This window comes from Protopterus annectens, chromosome 9.part0 (assembly GCF_019279795.1).
Source record: "Protopterus annectens isolate FY-2018-M chromosome 9.part0, PAN1.0, whole genome shotgun sequence".
Lineage (NCBI taxonomy): Eukaryota > Metazoa > Chordata > Ceratodontiformes > Protopteridae > Protopterus > Protopterus annectens.
Window position 1 is genome coordinate 966,690,954 of NC_056743.1, and position 24,091 is coordinate 966,715,044.

The window sequence follows — 24,091 nt, forward strand, 5'->3', positions numbered from 1 at the left end:
CAGTCTTGAGCTTCTATGGAAAACATTTTTGTAACAGCTTCTTGGGCTTCCCCTCACACCTGTATTACTCATTACAAATTGGACTTAGTCTCCAGGGGGAAGAGCATCCTTTAGTTCAGTGGTGTTCAGGAATGTCCTTTCTTGAGTCCGCCTAAGATCTAGGTAGCTGTGGAGTTTGTCCCATTGGTCAACAATAAAATGAAGATTGACAGCTTCAGATAAAGACGTTATGTACTCACCATAACGTTCCATCTGAGGTGTCCAACATCATTTATCCTTGACTTCCCTCCCTCCTTCCTCTGGCCTTACTAAAGCCCTTTGCTGGAATGGATAGGACACATTCCTCTTTACTTTGCTACTTTCATATATAGCATATGTGGTTTCATCGGGCATCCTATCTTTATGTCTGTTTGGCTGTAATCTGCAACTCAATCTGAGGTGACTTGGAAAGATACATTGTGGGTAGGGTTGAAGCTCGAGAGTTTTTGGCCTGTGTGAGTTGCAGAAATGGCTGAGACAGTTCCGATGCTCAGAAATTAACCCATTAGTCAAGGATAAATGAAGCTGGACAACTCAGATGGAACCTTATGGTGAGTACATAACTTCTTTTTCTCTGCATTGCCCTTTGGGTTATCCAGTGTTCTTTGGGTGTTTATCAAATGTCTTGCTCCTGTAGTGTTTCACTGCCTGACTCTTGGCAATCTCATCTTTCCTTATTTGGATGACTTGCTGATCTGTGAGGAGTCTGTATCCAGGTGTTTGGAATTTCTATAGAAGGTCTTCACCTTACTCTTCCAGCTAGGGTTCAAGTTGAACCTTTGGAATTTGTGCCCAACGTCCTCACAAAGATTCCTCTTTCTGGGGTGCTTAATAGACTCTGTCAGAAGAATGGCCTTTCAAGATAACATCCTGTCTTAACATGGTGTTTCAGGAATACTTCAGGAGTAACTTCACCTCTGTAAGAGAATTGCTAACAATTCTAGAACTTGTAGCGTCCATAGTTCTCATGATACCTGTGGCCCTTCTCCAGATGAGGAAATCAGTGGTATGCCCAGAATTGTTGAATCCAGCACCTACAGTCCCTGGAATCTCAGTTACTGGTGCTGTCCTTCATCAGATGACAATTACTGTGGCGGAGAGCACAGCTGAGTATCAATCCAGGACTTCTCTTCTTCCCTTCTGTTATGGCTCAGTTGTTCAGACAGGTTTGCTGACTTCATCTGGGGAGAGGTATCAATGAGAGCCCAAGTGCAGGCCACTTGGGAGCCATTGGATGCACAGTAGCATATTAATATCAATGAAATGATGGCAGTGATCCATGCCTTAAAAGTCCTTCACCACATATGGACTCTGGGTCCTCTTGTGGAGGTTATTGACAACACTACAGTGATCTGATATCTGAACAAACAAGGGTACAAGGTCATACCCTCTGTGTTTTTTGATAATGACGACTTGGGAGTTGGCTATACAGCATTCTGTGATTCTTCAGGCGTCATACATCCTGTCAGAGTGAAATGTTGTGGCAGATAGACAAAATAGATCCTGGCCCGACTTGCATGAGTAGCACTTCAGAGTGTTCTAAGATGCAATCCAGCTGTGGAGAATACCTTAAATAGATCTCGTTCTCTCCTTTCATTTCCGACAGCTGGAAAAATTCTGTTCCATACTTCCTTGCATCCATACTTTGAGGACAGATGCATTCTCATTCCTTTGGACAAGAATTTTCCTGTATGTGTATTTACCTTTTCCACTGATTCCCAAAATACTTCTGAAAGTTCAGAAAAAATTTTAAAAATCACTATGATGACCCCCTATTGGCACAGGTAATCTTAGTTCTCCCTTCTAATGGTAATGGCCAAGGGCAGTTATCACAGACGTCCACACACACTGAGTTTGCTCACACAGTCTCAGGGGCGACTGGTGGACCCCATTTTGCAGGAACTGTAACAGCCTGGATGATTCACTCTTGAGTCCGTTTAGGCACTTGTTTCACGAAGATGTGCTGCAGGTGTTAAAGGAGGCCAACAAACCTGCTACTAGAAAATGTTATGTTTACAGATGGATGAAGTTTTCTAAGTGGTGCCTAAATGGGAACAGGAGGTCTTTTGGGGTTAATATCCCTCTCATCTTGAAATGTTTGTGTGAGCCACTTTGGAATGACTTATCATATGCATCCATTAAGATGCATTTATCAGCTATCTCTGCTCCTCTGCCAGTGGATTCTCCTCTTTTTTCTTTTCTTTTGGTGAAACCGTTAATGAAAGGTGTATTGCATGAGAGTCCCCCTCACAAGCAAATTCTTCCATTGTGGGATCTCATCTACTTTCTGGAAAACTTGACCTTGCTTCCTTTTGAACCTGCCCTTCAGGCTGATCTTACGTTCTTAATGTGGAAAACTGTTTTGCTTATTGCCCTGACATCTGCAAGGCACATCTCTGAGCTTCAAGTTCTCATGGTGGGATATCCTTACCTGATTTTTCACAAGGATAGAGTTGTGTTATGCACTACTAACCCCTCATTCATGCTGTAAGTGGTCTCAGAATTCACCCTTACTCAGTCTAATAACCTCCCTCTATTCTTCCCAGAACTTAAGAATAAGGGAGAGAGGATACTTCATACCTTGGATGTGCATCGGCAGCATAGTTACTGCCTTGACAGAACAAAGTCCTTCAGGAAGGCTGAAACTCTATTTCTTACATGGGGCAAAAAAGGGCTATTCTGTCTCTAAGCAAACCATTGCATGTTGGTTGTCTTCTGACATTGTTTTTGTTACAGCCACCATGGCAGGGTGAATCCAGGCAAGGTAAAGATGCATTCCACCAGGTCCTTTTCCTCTTCAGTGGCATAATGAAAAGGAGTTCTACAAACAGCGATTTGGTCCTCTGTCCATACCTTTACAAACACTACAAGCTGGATTCCCTTTCAGAGTAGGCTTCACTAGGACCATTTTCCAGGGGCTTCTGGACCCTTATCTAGACCTTATCCCTCTCCTCCAAGGTTGCGTAAGGTTTGGGAGTCTACTTATATGTCATTAAGGCAGTGTGTTTATTGACATTAGTACAGTTGCATAAATCCTACTTAACCTGTAATAGTAGATGCTCGTAGAACATACACTGCCTTACTGACAGTACCCAGTATCCCCATGTGGATATACAAAGTTTAGTGTTAGAGTTGCCTTTGAGTTATGCTCAGCGGCTTTTTTTTGCAGTGTGTGTGTATGTAGTTTTTGATTTGGAACAGTAGGTGTTCGCAAGCTTGTGTTATCATCTTCTTTTCCTTCTGGATCCTAGAAAACTGAAAGCATCCTGTCTGTGAGTCTAAAGGCAGTCCCTGTTGTCTCAGGTGATGGGTCCACAGGCAGCCGGGGGAGGAACTCTCAGCTTTGGTAGACTGCCATAGATACAGTAGAAGTGTGTTACTACCCATATTGCCAGTTACAATGTGTTCTACAAACATATCTGATTACAAGTAAGTATGACTTATGCAACTGTACTTTTGCCTTTTGCTTTTACCATATAATGCTCACTCAAATTTTAACTTGCATGTATGAACAGAAGAGGTTCATCAGCTTAAAGTATGTAGTCGTGAGAAGGAGCAATTTGCCAAAACTGGAATACCAGCCTGCCTTTGCTGTGTTCAATAGTTACTAAGATAGGTGTAGGGGTAGTGGATGGAGGAGGGATTATAAATGTTCCATTTTAGTTTAATGCTTGCGTACAGTTCTTCCTGTATTGGTATGTGATATTTACAGCATTTTTGCCCATTGTATGCGTAGAACTGCTGAAGCATTTAATTAGCTGTTGCACTAAGTCGTGTTTTATGATGTTTACTGAGTAGAGCTTTTGTGTTGCTGTTTTTGTTTTATGAGACAAAATATCCCTTTGTATTTATCAGTAGATTGAAGTGTTGTGACAGTCATCAGTTGTCACGCAGGTGTTATAGGCATTCTGACATTAAACTTCCATGGTAGTTTCCCAAGAAAAAAGAAAATTTGTACTTGTCGGAGTAGATAACTAAATAGTATGCCTTCTCAACATATATACAATTAAGGCAGCAGCTGCAATGTTTTGTCAAATGAACATTGTTTAACTAAGCATATCAGTATGATTAAGCATATCGTAATTACTTGTTATGCTTTGATGTAACGAAGGCTCAGTCTGCAAGTTTAAGTTGCTAGCTGTAATTACTCATTTTGTTTTGTGTTACTGCTGAAGGCTGACAAAACTGATAACGACTTCAAGTACCCCAGCTCAGGAAAATCGTACAAGATTGTTCTTGCTGGTGATGCTGCTGTGGGGAAATCAAGTTTCATGTTGAGACTTTGCAAGAATGAATTTCGTGGAAACACAAGTGCCACTTTAGGTAGGTTATTAAATTTTCTGCTTTGCAACTTTCATTCCATGCTACAGGAAACAAGATGCTAATTATGTCCTTTTTCTTGAGAAAATCTAATTATTAATCCTCTAGATGTCCTTGGTTTGAGTTTGTTTTTTTTTTGTTTTTGTTTGCCTCATCTGTAGTTATCTATATTGGTATACATAAGGGCATAATCTTCTTGCATAAGTCATAGTAGCAGGAGATGAGAACTAATTTGGCTCTGTAGATGGCCAGAGATAGCTGATGCTTGTATGTTATGTACTTGGTTAACTTAGCTACCCTTATGAAGGAAATGTCATGGTTGCAGTCCCAAAGAGGGTCATAGGTCTGAAGCCTAGATTATGCATCCAAGGTTACACTTTTATGTTGATTATATATTTAATGTATCATTATCTTATAGTGGAGGAATCACATCTGCCTTGGGAATTGGAATCATGGATGTCTACATATGAAGTTCATGAATTTTTTTATTATTCTTAGTTTATAGTATTTTTCTGCAATAAGCTATTATATTCTAATGAGGTAGTTCTGTGGTAGTCTTTTGCAGGTGAGGCCTGAATGTTCCTTTTTATTAGACAAATTTGTTGTGAAAGATAACTCTTGGCACATGAGCTAGTATGGAGAGATGTAATGCCACTTGGCCACAAGTGAACACTTGCCCACTCAAATGTTTAGCATCTTTTTTCTATGTTCATGTCATGCAGTGTCAGTGGTGCAACAAGCAGCACACTCACCTTTGGTGCTGGAGGATTAGACGGTAGTGTATTTTTTCCCACTCCAGGTAATTGGGTTACTGCCACTACAGTGTAGCATGGGGGTGCTATACTCCTGAGTGTGTCCTGATAAAATATTAAATAGAAATCCTATCTGCTTAGCTTGGCAGTAGCTCAGGTGGATGTAAAAGATCCCATGGCACCTATATAAAATAATAGGGGGGATTTCTCAATACCCTGACTAAAGTACCCCTTATTGTAGAAATACCACCTTGGGTCTCCCTTGAAAAGAGACCACTAGCCTAGTGACCAAAAGAAAAATATATATTTTTTTATTTATAGTTATGTGAAAAGGAAGTTAAAGAACCTATGCTGTGAAAATTGATATAAATCAGGATATAGGCTCCATGCTTCTTGAAGACTGCAGCAGCCTGCATCATATTGATTTTTTACATTTTAAATGTGTATTGGCTGACTTGCTGCTCCTAATGTTACAGTTACACAAACTGCAAACAGCAGCTGATATTTTATCCACTGGATGATTTTCTAATGCCCATTCAGTTAACAGTCTGGCAAAGTGCTTCCATATGCTACTGATATGGAGGAACGAAACTCTGCTCATACTATACAGTTAGACATCAATTATCTATAATTGTCTGCTGATTGATAGAAAGAGTAGAGTACAGCAGTCAAATTGTCTGTACAACAGATGGAAAGTCTGCACTGCAAATGAATGAACCACCATTCTTTGAAATCTCTCACTTAAACAGAACCAGCTGTAAAGATAGCAGCTATTCTAAAGTATCTAAACCAATACTACCATATCAGCCCCACCAAGTAATATGACAGATACATAAACCAACATATTTCCTGCTTGCCGAACAGGCTACTGTTACATAGCAAGCAGAGAACTTCTGTAACAACTTTTAAAACTAGTCTGGTTGACTGGATGGGTGATTTTCACTTGGGATATGTGAGGAAATTTACTTGAGTGCCATTATTAGTTTCCCATCAGTACTTGATGTGACAGAGCCTGCCACTGATCTCCTTTTCCATGAGTTTATTAAGAATCTGTTTGTTTCAGCTATGATCTGGCCCATAGGCACAATACACTGTTAGACATTTAACAGTTGTAACAAGTGTTCGACCATTACCATATGCGCAAACTTTGTTCAAAGCTCCTTAACTCTGTGAAGCAAATCTTTAATTACCTGTCATGTCAGTTATTTGTTTTTATTAATACATATAGAATGTACAGTGGGGATAAATGTGTAAATGGGTTGTTAAGTCAGCTAAGCCGTGGCTAGTAGAGACACATTTACAGCTGAGCAAGGATAAGAAGCAGCAGCAATGATTACCATGGTGAGAGGATTAGACATATGTAAAATCACAGATGAAACCATCAGAAATAAAGCCACCAGAGCCATGTTGAATAACACTTTTCTTGCAAGTAGCATCAAGCCTTGTGCCTCAAATAGTGGCCTTCAGACGTATGTATGTAGCAGAGTGATCTTACTGTACAAAATGGTGGTAAAAGCCACATTAGTAAGACCAAGCAAAGAATGGTAGAAAACTTGAACATAATGACCACCATTTTTAAGTGATACCGGTAGCTCTCTGTAAGATACTGTGCAAGCTTAATGAAGAAATGTAAGCATGCTACTTCATTTTGGATGTTGTTTGGTAGAAAGTTCTAGGCTGCTGGGGCAGTTTAAGAAAAAAAAAACTTTTCTGATTTCACTGAGCAAGTTGTGGGGGGGTGTTGGAAAAAGGATTTTTAAGGTCATTGTAAAAAGTAAGCAATGATCTTGTTTTCAAAAAGTTTAACTGAGGGGACTGTTCCATATGATGAAGTTTGCAGGTTAAAGAGTTAAGAAAAATGCTGCTCAAGCAGTAAGGGGAATTTATAGGCTGCTTCTTGCAAGGAAGCAGTATAATGCTCTGTAGTAGATGGTAAGGAGATAAAACAACATAGTCTGTTAATAGTATTTGCAAGAGATGGGTATTGCATTTTGAGTCAAGTGCAATTAGAAAACCAAATGCAAACACAGGGAGGACATGCAGATTGTGCACAGAAGACACCCAGACAAGAACTGAACCAGAAATCCTCTTGCTCTGAGGTGAAAGTACTGTTCACTGTGCCACAAGTGTGTGTGTGTGTGTGTGTGTGTGTGTGTGTGTGTGTGTGTGTGTGTGTGTGTGTGTGTGTGTGTGCGTGTGTGCGTGCGAGATGTTTGTATTATGTCAAAGAAAGACCCCATCCATGTACTTCTGTTTTCTACTTTATATATTATATTTTATATATTATATATATATATATGTTTATCATAAATCACTGCTGCAGTAACCTTAACTATATAGGATATATCCTGCCAAGGATATAATGGCTGCCAGTCATACCTCTCAACCTGGAAACATCAAAAATCTGAAATCATGAAAAATAGGGACAAATCTGTGTGCTGATTAACATAATATCTGCATGCATAATTATGTAACCCCACCCACACCAATGGAATTGTGGGATACCAACTTTCAAACACAAACTGAAGAACAGCCAACCAAAATATGGGCCCACAGCCCAGACGCTGTAGTAAATGGTAACCATTTTTTTAAATGTGTAGCACTGATGTCCATTGGGAAGGGAGAAGATGGTGAACCTTTAAGATTTTGTTTTGGGTGATTTGCAGTATGCAGGTTTTGTGGTAAAAGTAGGGCATTTAATGGTAGGCAATATTCTAATCATAGCTAAAGAATATTATAGTTTGCTAGGCCCTCCAAAAGTCATTCTCCATGGCCTACTGATCAGTGACGTAGCTAGAGTTTGTGCACCCCAGGGCTGTCTTTGAGTTTGCCGCCCTTCCCCCTCACAAATTGCCGCCCTTCCCCCTCACAAAATTATGGTTGAATGGCCCCCCCCCCTGCAGCCATTCTAATGTCCCATTATTTGGCTGTTTCGCCCCATTTACCATAAACACTGTAATGTGCATACTGCTTTACTTCTACATTGATTATTTGGATTTAATTTAAAACTTTTATCTTACATTTTATAGCAAAAACACTAACAGACATCTGCTAAATAAAGCAGTGCAGTCTCGCAATGAAAATAGACTGCCCTTGAAACTCTCATTCATTGAAAAACAGTATTGAAACCCATATTCAAAGAAAATGCATCTGGCCAGTGGAGGATAAAGATTACCTTTGGGCTGTTTAAATCATAGGCCCCTTGCACACAAAACATACATGTGTTCTTTGATACACCTTCCTGTATTAAATTATATTCCCTGTATGATACAACACACTTGTTAGAGACCATGTTAAATTTATTGATCTGAAGTTGTCTTTATTTGGTCTTCAGTCTGTGGGTTACCGGATCCAGCACTGATCTGACTCAGCTGCATATACGAGCTCCAAGCTCCTCCCCTACCCATAATGCTTATCTCCTTCTTCCCTTCAGATCACATTTGTTGCGCTTCATGCATCGCAAGCCATGCTGTTTGCTATAGTTTAGGGTAAGTGACACTTTTTCTCTTAAATTTTCTTTTAAAATGTTTCCCTTTTCTGTTCTTCTGCCTCCCCTCGCACTCTTTGTGTCGGTTCTTTTAAAAAAAAAAAAAACTCTTTCCTTGTCTGGTCGTGTGTGTGTGTTTGGGCCTCTCGGTTTTGATTATGTATGATACCCCCAAACCAGGGTTTCACAAATGCACAGTGTGTGGCCGCAAGCTCTCTCTTCAGCCCCTTTCTTCCACTTCCCCTCTCGGCCATTGTGACTGCGGATGCCGTCCTGCTAGGGTGGGAGGGAGCACTGTTTGGGAAGGACAGTCCAAGGCACATGGTCTGCTTACGAGACCAGATAGTGCTTCTGCCATTGCAGGCTCTCCATGCCCATCTTCCCCCAGGTACAATTGCTATCCAGACTGACAATATGTCTGTGGTCTGGTACATAAAGGGGGGGACCAGGTCTTATCCCTATGTCGCAAAGCCATGAGAGTGTGGGAATGGGTGATCTCCACCGGCCGTTCTCCGGTGGCAATGCATATTGCGAGGAGGTCCAACATTCTAGCAGACAGGCTCAGCAGGTCTATTCTGATGCCTTACAAGTGGTCCCTGAATTCTTCAGTAGCGAAACAGATCTTTCTCAAGTGGGTGTTAGCCTTGCTGTGATCTCTTCACTTCTCCTTCCAATGCGAAATGCAGCGAGTTTTTCGCTCTGAATCTCCCACTGGGGGAAGCCCCCAGAGACGCTCTGATTTATGCTTGGCCCTCCTGTCTTCTGTATGCTTATCCTCCTCTTCCCTTGATACCAACATTTTTTTAGAAGGCTCGCAGGCTGAGGAGCTTAGTCATCCTCATTGCCCCATTCTGGCCTCACCAAGTCTGGTTCCCCTCTCTCTCGTCTCATCTGGTGACTCCACCATGGATGTTGGATCCAGTTTCGGATTTCATTTCTCATCCTTCAGGGTTTCCCCATCCAGACCTGGTCAGTCTGAAGCTCACTGCTTGGCTGCTCCAGTTCCCATGATAGTCAGGACTCCCAGGTTATCTTCACTAGTCAAAAAGATTCTGGTTGCTGCTCATAAGTCTTCCACCAGAAAGGTGTACTCCAGAAAATGGAGACTTTTTCGATCTGGGCTTTGCAGCATGCCCTAGGTCCTTTCACTGCCCCAGTTTCTGCAGTTTTAGAATTCTTGGCAGGCATTTTTCAGCATGGTGACGGTTCTTCTACGGTCAAGATCCAACTAGCAGCAGTTTCAAACTTCCATGTAGGTGATAACATGGCTTCCTTAGCATCTTCTAAGCTTTGCAAAGCCTTCTTAAAAGGCACATTTCTACTTTGGCCACCGGTGGGATCTTCCGATAGTTTGCAAGCTCTAGTATCTTCCTCCTTTGAGCCTGCAGTCTCAGTGAATTTGCAATTTTAGTCTGGAAGACTGCTTTCTTGGTTGCTATTACATCTTCCTGGAGGGTTTCGGAGCTTCAAGCATTGTCGGTCAAGCCCCCTTATTTGATCTATCATAACGACAGGGTATCCTTGTGTACTAATCCATCCTTTCTTCCTAAGGTAGGTTCAGAAGAGCTAATATTAATCAGGTGATTAATCTTCCGGTCTGCTTCCCAAATTTTCAAAATAAGGGAGAATGCAAATTGCACTTGTTGAATGTGCACTGACAGTTACGTTTTTACCTGAACAGGACTAAGTCCTTTCATAAGTCTGACCAACTCTTCATTTCCTACTCTAAGCCCTTTTTAGGGAAACCAGTATCGAAGGTCACCATTGCCTGTTGTATTTCTCAGTGTATTACCTTGGCGTATTCTGCTAGGGGGTTTATCAACGCCATGTCATGTGAAGGTGCATTCCACTACTTCAGTGGCCTTTTGGTCCAGAGTATCGTTAGATGACATCTGCTCTGTGACTACTTGGGCTCCTTAACATACCTTCATCTCGGTTCCAGGGACAGGGCATCCTTTTGTTCTGCCATGCTCTGGAATATCCTTCAGCTGTCCTCTCCCTCCTTCCTCGTGCCTTGCATAGACTGTGCGTTGGTCTGGCTAGTAGAGGATGATGTGGTCACCACAAGGGTGCCTCTTATTCTCCTTTTCTTGCGTATGGAAATATTTAGCATGGGACAAGGTATTTGGTTGGGTTGGGATGCTAAGGTAGGCAGCAAACTCAGTCTGAAGGGAGGAAGGAGACAGGGGTATTATAGGTAGGGGGAGAGCTTGGAGCTCGGATCAGATGCTGGATATGTGGCCGAGTCGGATCCCGTAACCCACAGGTTGAAGACAAATGCAACAGCTCAGATGTGACGTTATGATGAGTACATAACTTCTTTTTTTTTTGAACATTTTTCCAGTAAGCAATGAAACAAAATGCATAAACCAATAATGACAAAACTGCCCAATTCAGAACATTTCCATCATAAAAGTCTACTCAAACTTCTACAATCCACCAGTATCAGTAATTATGCACAAATCTCTGCAGAAGTAAAAGTCCTCTAAATAATTCCACATTAAAGAGATATGTAACTAATGAAGAGGTTGCTGCTAGCAAACAACTTTATATTTCATTATTTCATCTACAAGTGCCTTTTTGACGAATAAATTGCCTATGCTACATTAAAAAAAATGATAAGGTAGTAATATTGTAATATGGAATGGATGGCAAACTGATAACAGCTACAAAGTTACTAGGTATGTCCACCAGAGAGGGCATTCTTATGACTGCAGCATCCACCCCCCTTTAAAAGTAGAACACAGTATGGTTTCAGCACTCCATCTACATACTGTGGGAGTACAACCCACAGCCTTCTGCATCAAAAGTAAGTATTCTGCCTGTTGCGCTGCTAACACAGACAGACTTGCCATAAGCAGCACTAAACTTCTGTTCCCCTGAAGAACTATGCAGCACAAGAACTCTGGAAAAAGACATTTTTTATTTTGGGGGGGGGTGCCCAAAACCAGGGACACATTTTAAACATTGCTCGTATAATCTTAGAAAGTTGCAAGAATAAAATGTTTTGTGTTACCATGCATTTACTGAAAGACAGGAAGACTGAAACTTAGATAGCTATCATTATTTAGTGAATTAATTTCTCACTAGTTTGCCAGAAAACCACAAATTTTAACAGGAACAGACCAAAAGTATGAGCTAAACATTCCAGACATTCTATGAAACTTTGGACAGTTGAGAACTATGAACTTAACTCCATGAATCACAAGTGGTGGTTTGGGTAGAGAATTTAGGATGTTCTTCGTGTTTCACTGTTGCAGTCATCACACTTGGGATATCTGCCTGCAGGTAGCCCTCAGTCGGCCCAAATACCAGAGTCTTGGGATATCTGTGTCAGATGCTGTCGCCTCATCCATCACGTCAGGTCGTCAGAGGCATAAAACATGCAACTGATGCCATTACATCAGCTTTTCTTGCCGCGCAGGAGCCCAAAACAGAAGCAGTTGGCAAGTGCCGGTTGGCAGCTACCTGAAATTTTCATTTTTCGAGTTTCAAACCTGAAGTCTTCAAAAGCTAAGTACCCCATTGGGGATCCTTTTTTCGTGCTCTAACCGATGTCAGAAAAAGTTAACAATTGTCTTGCCTGTGGAAAGCAAATATCGCACAGACATTTTCATTCTTACTGCATCACCTGTTTAGGCACAGACCACGACGTCCCTCACTGTCAGTTTTGTGCCTTGTTCAATGCCCAAACTATTTGTTGTCGGGATATTTTTGTCTCTAAATTCTTTTGCTCTGGTTCTCCGTATTCCGAAATGGCTTTGGTAAGCCATCCGACTACCGATCTTCTAAAAAAAATGCAAAGATAAAGACAGAGACAGACTGCATAGGTCCAAAACTGCCGAGGACGCTTCCGTTAAGCCAGTCCGCCAGTACTCAGTGAGGTGCTTTTGCAGCCTCTGTTACCTGCTTCTACAGATTCACAGGCCTCTACTGAGACCCATTCGGAGTCCAGTATGGGGTGGCCTAATGGTTAAGGTGTTTGACTTACAAACACAAGGTGCTGGGTTCGAGTCTCACAAGGGATAATTGGCTAGGCTTACAATGGCTAGCAAGGGCAGTTAGCCTAGTACTAACCTATGAACGTATAATTCCTACAAATAATTCATAATTGGTTGGGAGGGTGGCCTAATGGTTAGGGTGTTTGCCTTACAAACACAAGGTGCAGGGTTTGAGTCTCATAAGGGATAATTGGCTAGGCTTAAAAAAATGTCTCGCAAGGGCAGTTAGCCCTAGTACTAATCTATGTATCTAGTATGCGGCAAGATGCTTCTTCGACTATGAAACCTGCGGATGTCTCTACCTTGGATGGGTCCGGAGTCGCTGTGCAGGCACCGGCTTCTGAGGGTGTATTCAGATCTTCCGATATTCGTATCAAACTGACTACTTCGTTAATGCCCAAATCTATAGAATGTCTCAGGCCCAGAGTTCGCACTATGCCTAGGAAACCGATGACCAAAGCACATTCTCAAGTTCCCATGCCACAGAAACAAATGCTTAGAATGACTGAAGACCTTATTACTTTAATTAGGGGAAGCCAGCCTTTCCCCTCTAAAAGACAAAAAATTTATTTTTCTTCTGATTCTTCTGACCATGAGTCTGATGACTCTGACCCCTGTGATTACCAGGACATACCCTTATCTACCTATGAGGATTCAGATGCAGAGGATTCAATTCCCTCAGCCCCCCCCCCAGAGGACCTTTCTTTCGGTGAAACCTTGCATACCCTGAGAGATAATTTCCGCTGAGAATGCCAGGACTACCGTCAGTCCAAAAATAGACTCAGGGAATTTTTAGACTTGCCTCAGCATAGGCCTCTAGCTATTCCCCCTGTCCTGGATATTGTAGATGATGTCTTCATGGAATCCAGCCTTACCCCTGATACCTTACCACCTGCTCCTAGAAAGCCTGACCAGATACTACAGAGTACCTGACTCTCACAAATTTCTCTTTAAAAGTCTCACTGCGGATCCAGAGACCATTTCCCAGGGACCTAATGTATTAAGGCTTCTACAGCCAAAAACCCTGCCCCTTCGGACAGGGATTCTAGGGCTCTAGACAGATGGGGTAAGAAGGTTTAAACCTCTGCAACTCTTGCCATCAGGGCTTTAAATTGCCAGTTTCACATGCTGAAGTACCAGCAGCATATTATTGATCTAATTAAACAAAAAAAGTGCTGTTGATGCCTGATTGTGCAGAAAATAAGGACTTTCAAGACTTAATGCATTCTGCAAACCAAGTTGGTAAACATACTTTGCAGTGTGGTTTTGATGCCTTAGAAGCATCTTGCAGGGCTGCTGTCACTGGGTCTGTTCTGAGAAGGCATATTTGGCTGAAGGAACAAATCTTGCCAGACCATGTCAAGGCAAAATTACTTGATGTCCCATTAAACCAAGAATGTTTGTTTGGCTCTAAAGCAGAAGAAGTTCTTAAAAAGATAGAGGAAAAAGCTAAATCCATGCAAACTGTTAAAGATTTCTTACAGGTGCAGCCACCTAGATTCAGTAGGCATTGGCCTTCAAAAAACTGGTCCTTTCCAGTCCCTTCCAGACCTTCTCAGCCCAAACCCAGGGGCAGCAGACCACAAAGACTACAGTCTCAGGGTATGTACAGATCTAAACAATGGAGTGCTCCCTCCTCAAAAACTGGGAGTGGTAAGCCACCCCCTATGGAAAAGGCTCACAATGACTTGTCCTTAATCCTTCCCAGCCATGCCCAAGTACTTGCACCCCTAGGAGGAAAACTTGCCCTGCATGCAAAAAACTATTACCCAGGACCGATGGGTCTTAAACATTGTATCCCAGGGATACAGATTCTATCTCCAGTCTCTGCCAACCCCAAGCGGATTGCCAGACCTTCCTCCAAACCAGTGGACAGAGACCCAAAAGCAAGTACTTTCTCTTCTCAGTATCAGGGCTATTCAAACTGTGCCATCAGAGCAAAGGGGACAGGGTTTCTACTCCAGGCTGTTCCTGGTGCCCAGGAAAGAGAACTCCTGGCACCCTATTCTGGATCTGTCATCCCTAAACACCTTCCTGGTGGTACCAAAATTCAAAATGCTACACTCCAGCAGCTCCTTCATGTGCTAGCCAAGGACTCCTGGCTAGTCACCCTAGACTTAAAAGAAGCTTATCTGTACATCCCCATAAGGGAATCTTTCAGGAAATATCTACATTTCAGGGCAGGCTCTATGCACTGTCAGTTCTTTGCACTTCCCCTTGTCTTATCTACTGCACCCAGGTATTCACAAAGTGCCTGGCTCCAGTCATTGCTTACTGCAGGCAGAGAAATATTCAGATTTGCCCATACTTGGACGATTGCCTGATTCAGGTGGACAGTCAGGAACAGGGACACCAACAGAAAATCTAGGCCCCGATATAAAGAAGGTGTGTGGGCTCTTATACAAAATTCTACACGCACATGTAAGTGTGTATATTATTATTTATTTCTAACAATCATAGATTACATTGATACATTTAGATAAGTATAAATGTAATAGTAAAGTAATATATTTATAATAGTAAAAGACGTTTGTAATAGCATTTATTGTTTGCCAAACAAAGGTGCTTTCCTGGCTTTTTTTCCTAGCGAAACTCTGAATTGCATAATCAAAATGAATCTGTTTTGCTACATCAGACTCAGTACTGAGTCTTGCCAAATCTGCTAGTCGCCATTGTGACATAGTGGATCTTAGAAAATTTTTTACCAGCTTTAACTTGCTGAATGAGTGTTCTGCAGAGGTGACAGTGGCAGGAATTGTCAACAGAATACGCAGACCGACACATATATTTGGAAAGAGTCCTTCCAGTTTGTACTTTTTCAAGCAATTCAGCAGCTCCAATGGGCTCAGCTGGTTCTCTCCAAAATTTGATCGATGAACAGCTGGCAGATGACTCATCTCCATTACAAGATTTTCACTGATATCAGCAGGATATTGATTTGCCAGTGATTTTGATTTTTCTTTCAGCTCATCTACAGGAATTGTTAGGTACTTCCAGAGGAAACTGAACTTCTCAGAAAAGTTCACTGCAGCACTGAAACAAACTGAGAGTCTACCAATAACATTTTCCAACATTACATAGAAAACAGACTTTCTGAAATATGTTTCTTCAGAAGAGTCATCCGTTTCATGTTGTTGTGACAATTTTGCATTTTGCGTCACCACGACTTCCAGATAGTTAAATTTCTGTGTGTAAATTGGAAGCGACATGCTTAGCTTCACTCCACATACTTTTCCAGCTGTTGCAGAGATCTGCAAACTCTGAATTCAAGGTTTTTATGTTGGACACTTCAACATTCAGTGTTGCATTTCTGGATTGGATAAACTTTGTTACAGATATCAACTGGAACTAATATTTTGTGCCATACAACAGATATTATCACACAAATGAATGATGTTGCTTAAGACAAAGCTCCATTAATCTCTGTTCTTGTTTTGGCAGTTAGGTTCAGCTTCAAGAGGTCTTCTAATGCTAATTTGATGCAAGGCGGATAGGGCTATAAAGGGCTTCACACTTTCAACACGGTCTGACCACCATGTGCTTAGATATACCATGAAGAGAACAGCCAATACGATCCTGCAAAATTTTCCATCGATGTGGACTAGAGCTAAACAAGTTATAAACAGTTTGTATAGTTCCAAAGTATGTTATGATTTCAGGAATACATTCTGCAGCATCATTTCCACACAAATTGAGTGTGTGGCATCCACATGGAGAAAATATAGCAGTTGGACATTGCTCAAATATTCTTGCTTGTGCACTTTTATATTTTCCTGACATATTGGCTGCGTTGTCATAACCCTGTACTTGGCAATCAGAGTGGAATATCATGTTCATTCAATGCATCTACAAGTTTTGTCACTGCTGTTAATAAATTTCAGAAATCTTTCTACAATTTCAAACTGGGATTCATTTTGAATTACATAACGTAGCAGGAATGTTGTCTGCTCAACATGAGATGCATCTGGTGTGGAATCAACAATCACTGCAAAGTACTTTGCAGTCTTTCTGTCCTGCAAAATGTGTTATTTCACATGTTCAGAACATTCAGCAATTAACTCATTTTGAGAATCAGCAGAGAGCTAATGCACTTGAAGTCATTCCCCCTTTTCTTGTGACTCTTTAACTTGCAACACATGTTCTTTTAAAATTGGATCCCAGTGAGACAACAATTCTATTAGCCCCAAAAAATTTCCATTGTCCTTGTCTCCAATGCGCTGTGAACTACCACGCAAAGCAAGCCCACGTTCTCCAAGGAATAGCATAACATCAATGATTCGTTTGATAATGTTGTACCACTTGACAGATTCTGTTGCAATTGATGCCTTTAAGAGACTTTCAGTGCCCTTATCAGAAGACAGGCGTCTTTCTAATTCTCTGCCTATGACTATTGCTCCTCTCATGTTCTGGGATGTGACTACATAATTTTCGTCACTTTCCAGCAGCTGACCATTCTTCTGATAATGCAAGCATAGATTTGGATGCAGAGCTAATGTTGCAGCACAGATTGTTCCAAAATAATTGGCAGGGAAAACAATATAATGCTTGTTTAACATCACTCCAGAAAAGCCAATCTCGGGATATGTTTCTCACCATTCAAATTTCGAAATGTTAGTATGCTTTCTGGAATTCTTGGTTATTCATATCTTTGGGAAATGTTTTAGGATTGCCAGTATGACCTTTCATAACACAGTTTTCTATATCCAGCTGAGAAGGAACCTCTGTTACAAGAAGTTCAATGTCAATTCCAATATTACTGTTTTCTTCGCCATGGTCAGATTCTGTAGACATTGTCGTACTCGTTGCCTCACTTCTCTTTTCATCACTAACATTCACTTTTTTCTTCAAATCTCCTTTTCTCTCATATCCTCCATCCTCCAAATCCAAATTCGCATCATCCACCTTTTGTGCAAGAATCGCATTAGGATTTACATGATCTGATGTTTTTTGAAAATCCAAACTGTCTTCATGAGATTCTGTCCTTTGTTTCAGTTCTGCATTTGGCCCACCTTGTTCTAAATTTAAAGTTTAATTTTTGTCAGTTTCTCTTGTTTTTGCATTTAACGCCAACTTGAATGTTTGCAGTCCTTTTTAATTAATCTCATCACGTTTTTGTTTTTCTTTACGTTTTTGAGCTCCAGATTTTTGAGATGATATGTTTAAGGCCGGTACCTGAAATGAAATAAAGAACATAGAAATTTGCCGCATTGCTATCAAGAATTTTGGTAGTGGTTCTAAAGTTAGGGCAGTATTTATTGCTATTGATTTCCACTAACCGTCAAGCCGTTTATAGTCTCGAATCTCTCGATAACGTATGTTAGTGGGTCCTTTATGCTACAGTTACAGCATTTTCAGGGAACTTTACCTGTGGAATTATTTCTTCCTTCGCTTTCCTGTAAAGTCTTCTTTGCAGTCCAGGATGAATCAGTGTGGCTTGTGTCCCGTTTTCCTCTTCCTTCCAGGATTCTGCTGGAAAGCAAGGAGGAATAATCCGAGCAATAAGTTTGATGTTTGAAGCTAGGAATGAACACGTGAGAACACTCGTTGATAGTCACTTTCACAAGTTTTTTTTGGTTGAATCTTGAATGCACCATATTATGTCACTCAAAAGTATTCTATCATTGTTATGGCCTTCTATTGCTTCACGCTCACTCAACGCTTCGTGATCTTATACACGAAGGTTCTCACACCATTCTTTGTCTTAGTTTGTAAGGATGCCTCCTCGAGACAATGACACGTTTCGGTTTTCGTGATGTTTTTTGGGCTTCATTGGGCCCCCTTGAGCTTCATAGGTCCCCCTTGAGCTTCATAGGCCCTGCACCCCCTCTCCTCAGGCCTGGTCAGGAATTGTTACTTCAGCACCTGACGTTTGTAAAGAGACTCCTAACTTCTCTGTGGTATACCATCAACGAAAAGAAATCACATCTGGTACCCAGCCAAAAGATTGTATTCCTGGGAGCAAGCTTGAGCACAACTTCCCAGATGGCATTTCTCACTCCAGAAAAGCAGGTTTATTTGACAACTTATTTCAAACTACTGGCCACCCAAACCCAGCTATCTGCAAGAAAATGGATTCTACTGATTCCATATGCAAGACTGCATATGAGGAAACTTCAGTGGTACTTAAAAAGTCTCTGGTGTCAACATCCCCAGGACCTGGAAACAGTTATTCCTGTCATTCCTTGCCTCCTAAGGACAGAGTTCCTTTGGTGGGCAGAGGCTTGCAACCACAACAAGGGACTCCCTTTCTCACAACCCCCCCACTGTCCAAACTCTGACAACAGACGCATCAGACTATGCATGGGGGCTCACATGGCAGGCAAATGCATTCAAGGCAAATGGAGCCCAGGACAAATTCACCTGCATATCAATCAAAAAGAAATGTTAGCTGTACAGAATGCTCTGACCGCCTTCAAATGCCTTATCCTGCCAGGACAACTCCTAATGAAGACAGACAACACCACAGTTATGTGGTACATAAACAAGCGGGGGGAACTCACTCCTACCCACTCTGCAGGTTAGCCATGGCTCTGTGGAACACAGCCTTAAGCAACCAAGTGCACCTGCAAGCTCAATTCTTGCCAAGCAAACAAAATTCACTGGCAGACTTGAGCAGAAATCTAATGGACCCACACAAGTGAAAACTGGAACCAAACTCATTCAAACTTCTAATACACAGGTGGGGGACACCAGGGGTGGACCTCTTTGCGTCCCCCCAAAACCATCAACTAAACAAATTTTGCACCAGAATTTCCCACCGCCAAGCTTTGAAAGTGGATGCCCTATACTTCACATGGGAAAACCTCTCAATCTATGTCTTCCCCCTCTGCCCCTCCTTCCACGAGTACTCCTCAAGATCAAACAGGACAAGTCAAGGACAATCCTTATTGCACCAGACTGGCCCACTCCAGCACTGGTACCCACTCCTACTCAGTCTGACAGTAGTGCCACCCTGGCACCTACATCAGACCCCCTCTCTGCTGTCCCAGCAGGAGGGACAGATTTTGCATCCTCAACTGCAAACCCTGAACCGGACAGCCTGGCTTATTCCCTGAATACATCACCAGCAACCCTCAGCAAACAGGTGCTGGATGTTATCCTTGAGGCCAGGAGGCCCAGTACTATAGGAGCCAGTCTCAAGGGAAGGATACAGTCATGTCCTCCTTGCCTCAAATCCTAGGTTACCCAGCAGAGCTGCTCCACAAAGGCCTATCCTTCTCATCAATTAAGATTCATGCCTCTGCCATCTCGGCTCATTACGATACTGAGCCACCTCTCTTCTCTCACCCTCTGATCAAACAGTTCCTGAGAGGAGCTAACAATTTAAGACCCTCAAGGAGAGCTCCCCCTCCTGCCTGGGACCTTAACTTTGTAGTAGAGAAGCTCACGCTTCCCCCTTTTGAGCCTGCTGCTACAGCAGAGTTAAAATTCCTCTCTTGGAAAACAACCTTACTGCTAGCAATCACTTCAGCAAGAAGAGTGTCTGAGTTACAGGCACTTATGGCTGTAGAACCCTTCATTATCTTCCATGCGGACAGGGGTTTCCCTCAGGACTAACCCATCTTTTATGCCCAAGGTGGTATCCAATGTGGCTTTAAACCAATCCATCCATTTGCTAACCTTTTTTCGTAATCTTCAGAATAAAGGGGAAAGGATCTTGCACTCCTTGGACATGCACAGACATCTCAGGTTCTACCTTGACAAGACTAAACCTTTCAGAAAATCTGACCAGCTGCTAGTCAGCTTTGCTGCAGGGGCAGAGGGCAAGGTCATTTCAAAACAAACCATTTCTAAATTGATAGCACACTGCATCCATTTCTGCTACAAACACCGTGGAAAACCTACCCCACAGGGGATCAGGCCTCATTCCACTAGGGCTACCTCAACCTCTACAGCTTTTCTCAGGGGAGTCCCTACCAGGGACATCCTGGAAGCTGCAACCTGGAGTTCTGTACACACCTTCACCAAGCATTACCACTTAACTATCTTTTCTAAATCCAGAGCTGAATTTGCCACAGCAGTCTTACAAGGCCTGCTAGCCAGCCCTACTACTTCTTGACTGCCTCCACCCTTCCTCAGCTTTGGAAATCAACTCAAGTGTGTTGACTGCAGCAGTGAAACATGAAGAACATAGTACAGTTGTTTACACTTACCATAAATGTAGATGTTCGAGTGTATTCACTGTTGCAGTCCTGGTTACCCTTCCTCCAGCCCCTTGTCTTTCTGTACTTTCTACCTATCCTCTTTTTTGCTCATATCTTATGGAAATGGTATTTAATTTTTACTGGAGGAGTTCCACACCATTTGATTGCTTCCTGTTTTGGGGGCTCCTGATGTCTGGGGCAAGAAAAACTGATGTAATGGGATCTGCTCCATGTTTTTTACCCCTGACAACCTGACGTCATGGATGAGGCGATGGTATCTGATGCAGAAATCCCAAGGCTCTGGTATTTGGGCCGACTGAGGGCTACCTGCAGGCAGATAACCCAAGTGTGAGGACTGCAACAGTGAATACACTCGAACATCTACATTTATGATAAGTATACACAACTGTACTCTCTTGCTTCTCATACCTAAGGTGTACAGGGTTTGAGTCTAAGTAACTCTAACCACCAGTTATACCGAATTGGGGCATTTTACATAGATACACACACGCGCGCGCGTGCACACGGTTTCACTTTATAATCCCGAAGTACTGAAATTTCAAATTTCAGTATCTGGAGACTATAAAGCCGAAAACTCTAAAACCCGAAACCCCAAAAGTGCGAAATCCAAAATTGCGACTTTTCACATACACACTCCACCACACAAACAAGCACACATACACCTTCCTCCGACACTAAAACACACCAACAAAATACACACAAACACAACAGACTAAACATACGCATCTACCCTACATATAAACAGGGGGACAAGCCCCCCTGCACCCCCACACACACCTGCTACTTATATATACTAACTCCGAGGTCACACTAAAACCACAAACACACAAAACCCACCATTACACATTCTACACTCCCCTTGTACAAACGCACACAACATATGTACAAATACCACCACTCTCAACACTTACACACTCACAATCTTACATACCTACCATAGCCCACACCTAAAAACTCCCAAACACACTCAACACACACTAAAATCCGTACCCATACCCTTACAAAAACATCACTTACCTGAGTCTCCAGTTATATTTACATACCACAGCGCACATCACGAACACAGGCAATCCCATGTCACGTACGCACCACCACAACCGTGGATTCGACATTTCGGTATTCTGCAGTTTCACGCAAATGCAGATTCAACACTTTGGACTCGAGCAACTGAATTTCGATATTTCAGTTGTTCGAGATTCTAAAGTGTAACCGTGCACGCGCATACAGACACACACACACACGTCTCTCTGTTTATGCAAACTTGTCTACAGCTCCTCTGGCAGCATAGTATGCACAGACACCTAGTTACTAATCTGAAATACAGCACATGTCAGTACCTGACAGGAGTTAAGCAAAACAGACACCATAATCTTTTCTCTTGCCCGCACAGATTAAAAGTTAAGGTCTGTCCCTCATGAAGCTGACGTCATCGCATCCTGCACGTGATGAAAAAAAATAAGTAAAAAAAAATCAGGAAATTTGGAAATTAAAGGAGCCACAGGGGAATTTGTGGTACCCCGATATTTTGCCCTCAAAACCGGCATTTATGGAGGAATTTGATACGGTTGAGAGATGTGCTGCAAGTCTTCCAAAAATCTTTGCCACCCCCCTCCCTTCATACACACATTCACCCAGGCTGCTGTGGCTTAAGCTCGAAAGGGAAAAACAGCAGCCTGGGTGCCAAAACTGTTCAGTACTTTCTTGCTGCAATCAAGAGCAAGAACGATCCTTCTGGGCTTCTTAGGATCAGTGGTCAGCTTGCTCTATCAATTTCTTGGCAGATAAGTCTTCACTGGGGATTTCCTTCCACAAACATTTATTTTGTGTCTAACGTATACTTTTTAAGAATACCATCCATTTTGTGCTGTTTTTACTCTGCTGTCTAAACTGTCACTTGACTACTCTGACAGCCTTTTTTTTATATTTTTGCAGGCATGTCTTGAATTGTTTGTGCAAAAGTGTACTGCTGAAGCATTTGCTTTTCTGTTTTATTGGAACTGGTGTAAATTGGGGGAAGTTTGTGTTTCTGCTGTTTGTGAACACCTCCCTTCTGATGACTTCTTCCTCCTGCTGCTCTTGCTGTGGAATAGCTTTCTTTCTTGGCAGGAACATTGGTTCTTCCTCCTGCTTTACCTAAGAAAAATAAACAGTTGAGGAATCCTTGCCTACACTGCAGACATAGTCAGTGCCTCATCCACTGGTGCATAACACTGATCCTCAGATCACTGGTTTCTCTGCGACACTCTGGTATAATCCCTTCCACCCTATGGGACCCGGTGGTTAGCCATGTCCTCTGCAGCTGTTCGTCTCCTTACAGTGCGTGGAAGAGCCATTTTGTTCTGTCATGGGAGTTTCTTCCCAGGTTATCTGGAGAAGAGACCTACATCCTGGTGCAAGCACTATCCTTGAGTCATTTCTCCTTTAGGGATGTCCCTAGGAAAAAGAGACAAAACGTGCATATTCCATCAGACAACAGTTTCTGTTAATAAAGATGAGTTAATTACTTTGGCTGGGGGGTTATTGCAGGCATTGGATCCATTGGAACAGAATAGAAATATGATTATTAAAGATAATTCTTGTTTCATAGTTCCTGTGGTTTCTTTATCAGATAATTCTGATAAGGATAGGAACAATGCTTCCTCTGTATTGTTCCCTTGTCTCAGATTCTGATTTTAAGGAAAGCGACTCCTTATTTTCTCCTGTTGAGGAATCTTCTTTTTCTGTAACTGTTTCCAGAATGAATAGCTTTTTTTTCTTTGGGAGCAACTGGAAGCTCCCCCATACTTAAGGAAATATTGCATGTGGCTGTGCCCCATTCTACTGCCATTCCTCCATTTATGCCAGCATTAGGGGATGCTTTTGACTTGGCCTGCAATAACTCTTGACAGTCAACCCTCAGTCCTCAAGAAGGTAGACAAACTTTGTAAAGTTCCTTAGTCAAACAAGTTTTTTTTTTTCCCTTCTTTAGGTCTGACTCAGCAGCTGCTTATTCTCAAGCTCCTAAAATGTTTTTGGCCAGTGCTAATCTGTGTTCTTCTGACAAAGATGGTAAAGACTTTGATAAGTTTGAGAAGAATTTCTTTTTCTTTTTCTACTGTAGCCTTCATAATTTTAAAATATCAGGCTCATATGTTGAGGTACACACTGTTTTGTGTTGACTGTGTGAGGAACTTTTCTGCAATTTTGCCTTCAGAAGATAGGTCCTTTATGAATCATATTATTGTTACTCTTTCTCAAGTCTCTAAACATTATTAGGAATGTGTATGATTGTTCTGACTCTGAGACTGAGCTTCTGCTATTGTTACAAGATGTTTTACTTGGGTACAT

General features: G+C 42.0%; 2 protein-coding genes across 3 annotated transcripts in view; one reads left to right on the forward strand and one right to left on the reverse strand.

Moving 5' to 3' along the window:
• Positions 1-24,091, forward strand: part of RASEF (RAS and EF-hand domain containing) — a 1,118,741-nt gene that overhangs the window by 906,431 nt on the left and 188,219 nt on the right. For both annotated transcript variants that reach the window (XM_044083709.1, XM_044083708.1), the window contains exon 12: positions 4,215-4,362. In XM_044083709.1, the coding sequence (XP_043939644.1) occupies positions 4,215-4,362 (148 nt within the window). The remainder of the gene's footprint in view (positions 1-4,214; positions 4,363-24,091) is intronic.
• The window catches only part of MCRS1 (microspherule protein 1), a 1,081,536-nt gene that overhangs the window by 278,544 nt on the left and 778,901 nt on the right, over positions 1-24,091 (reverse strand). The gene's annotated exons all lie outside the window — the stretch shown is intronic.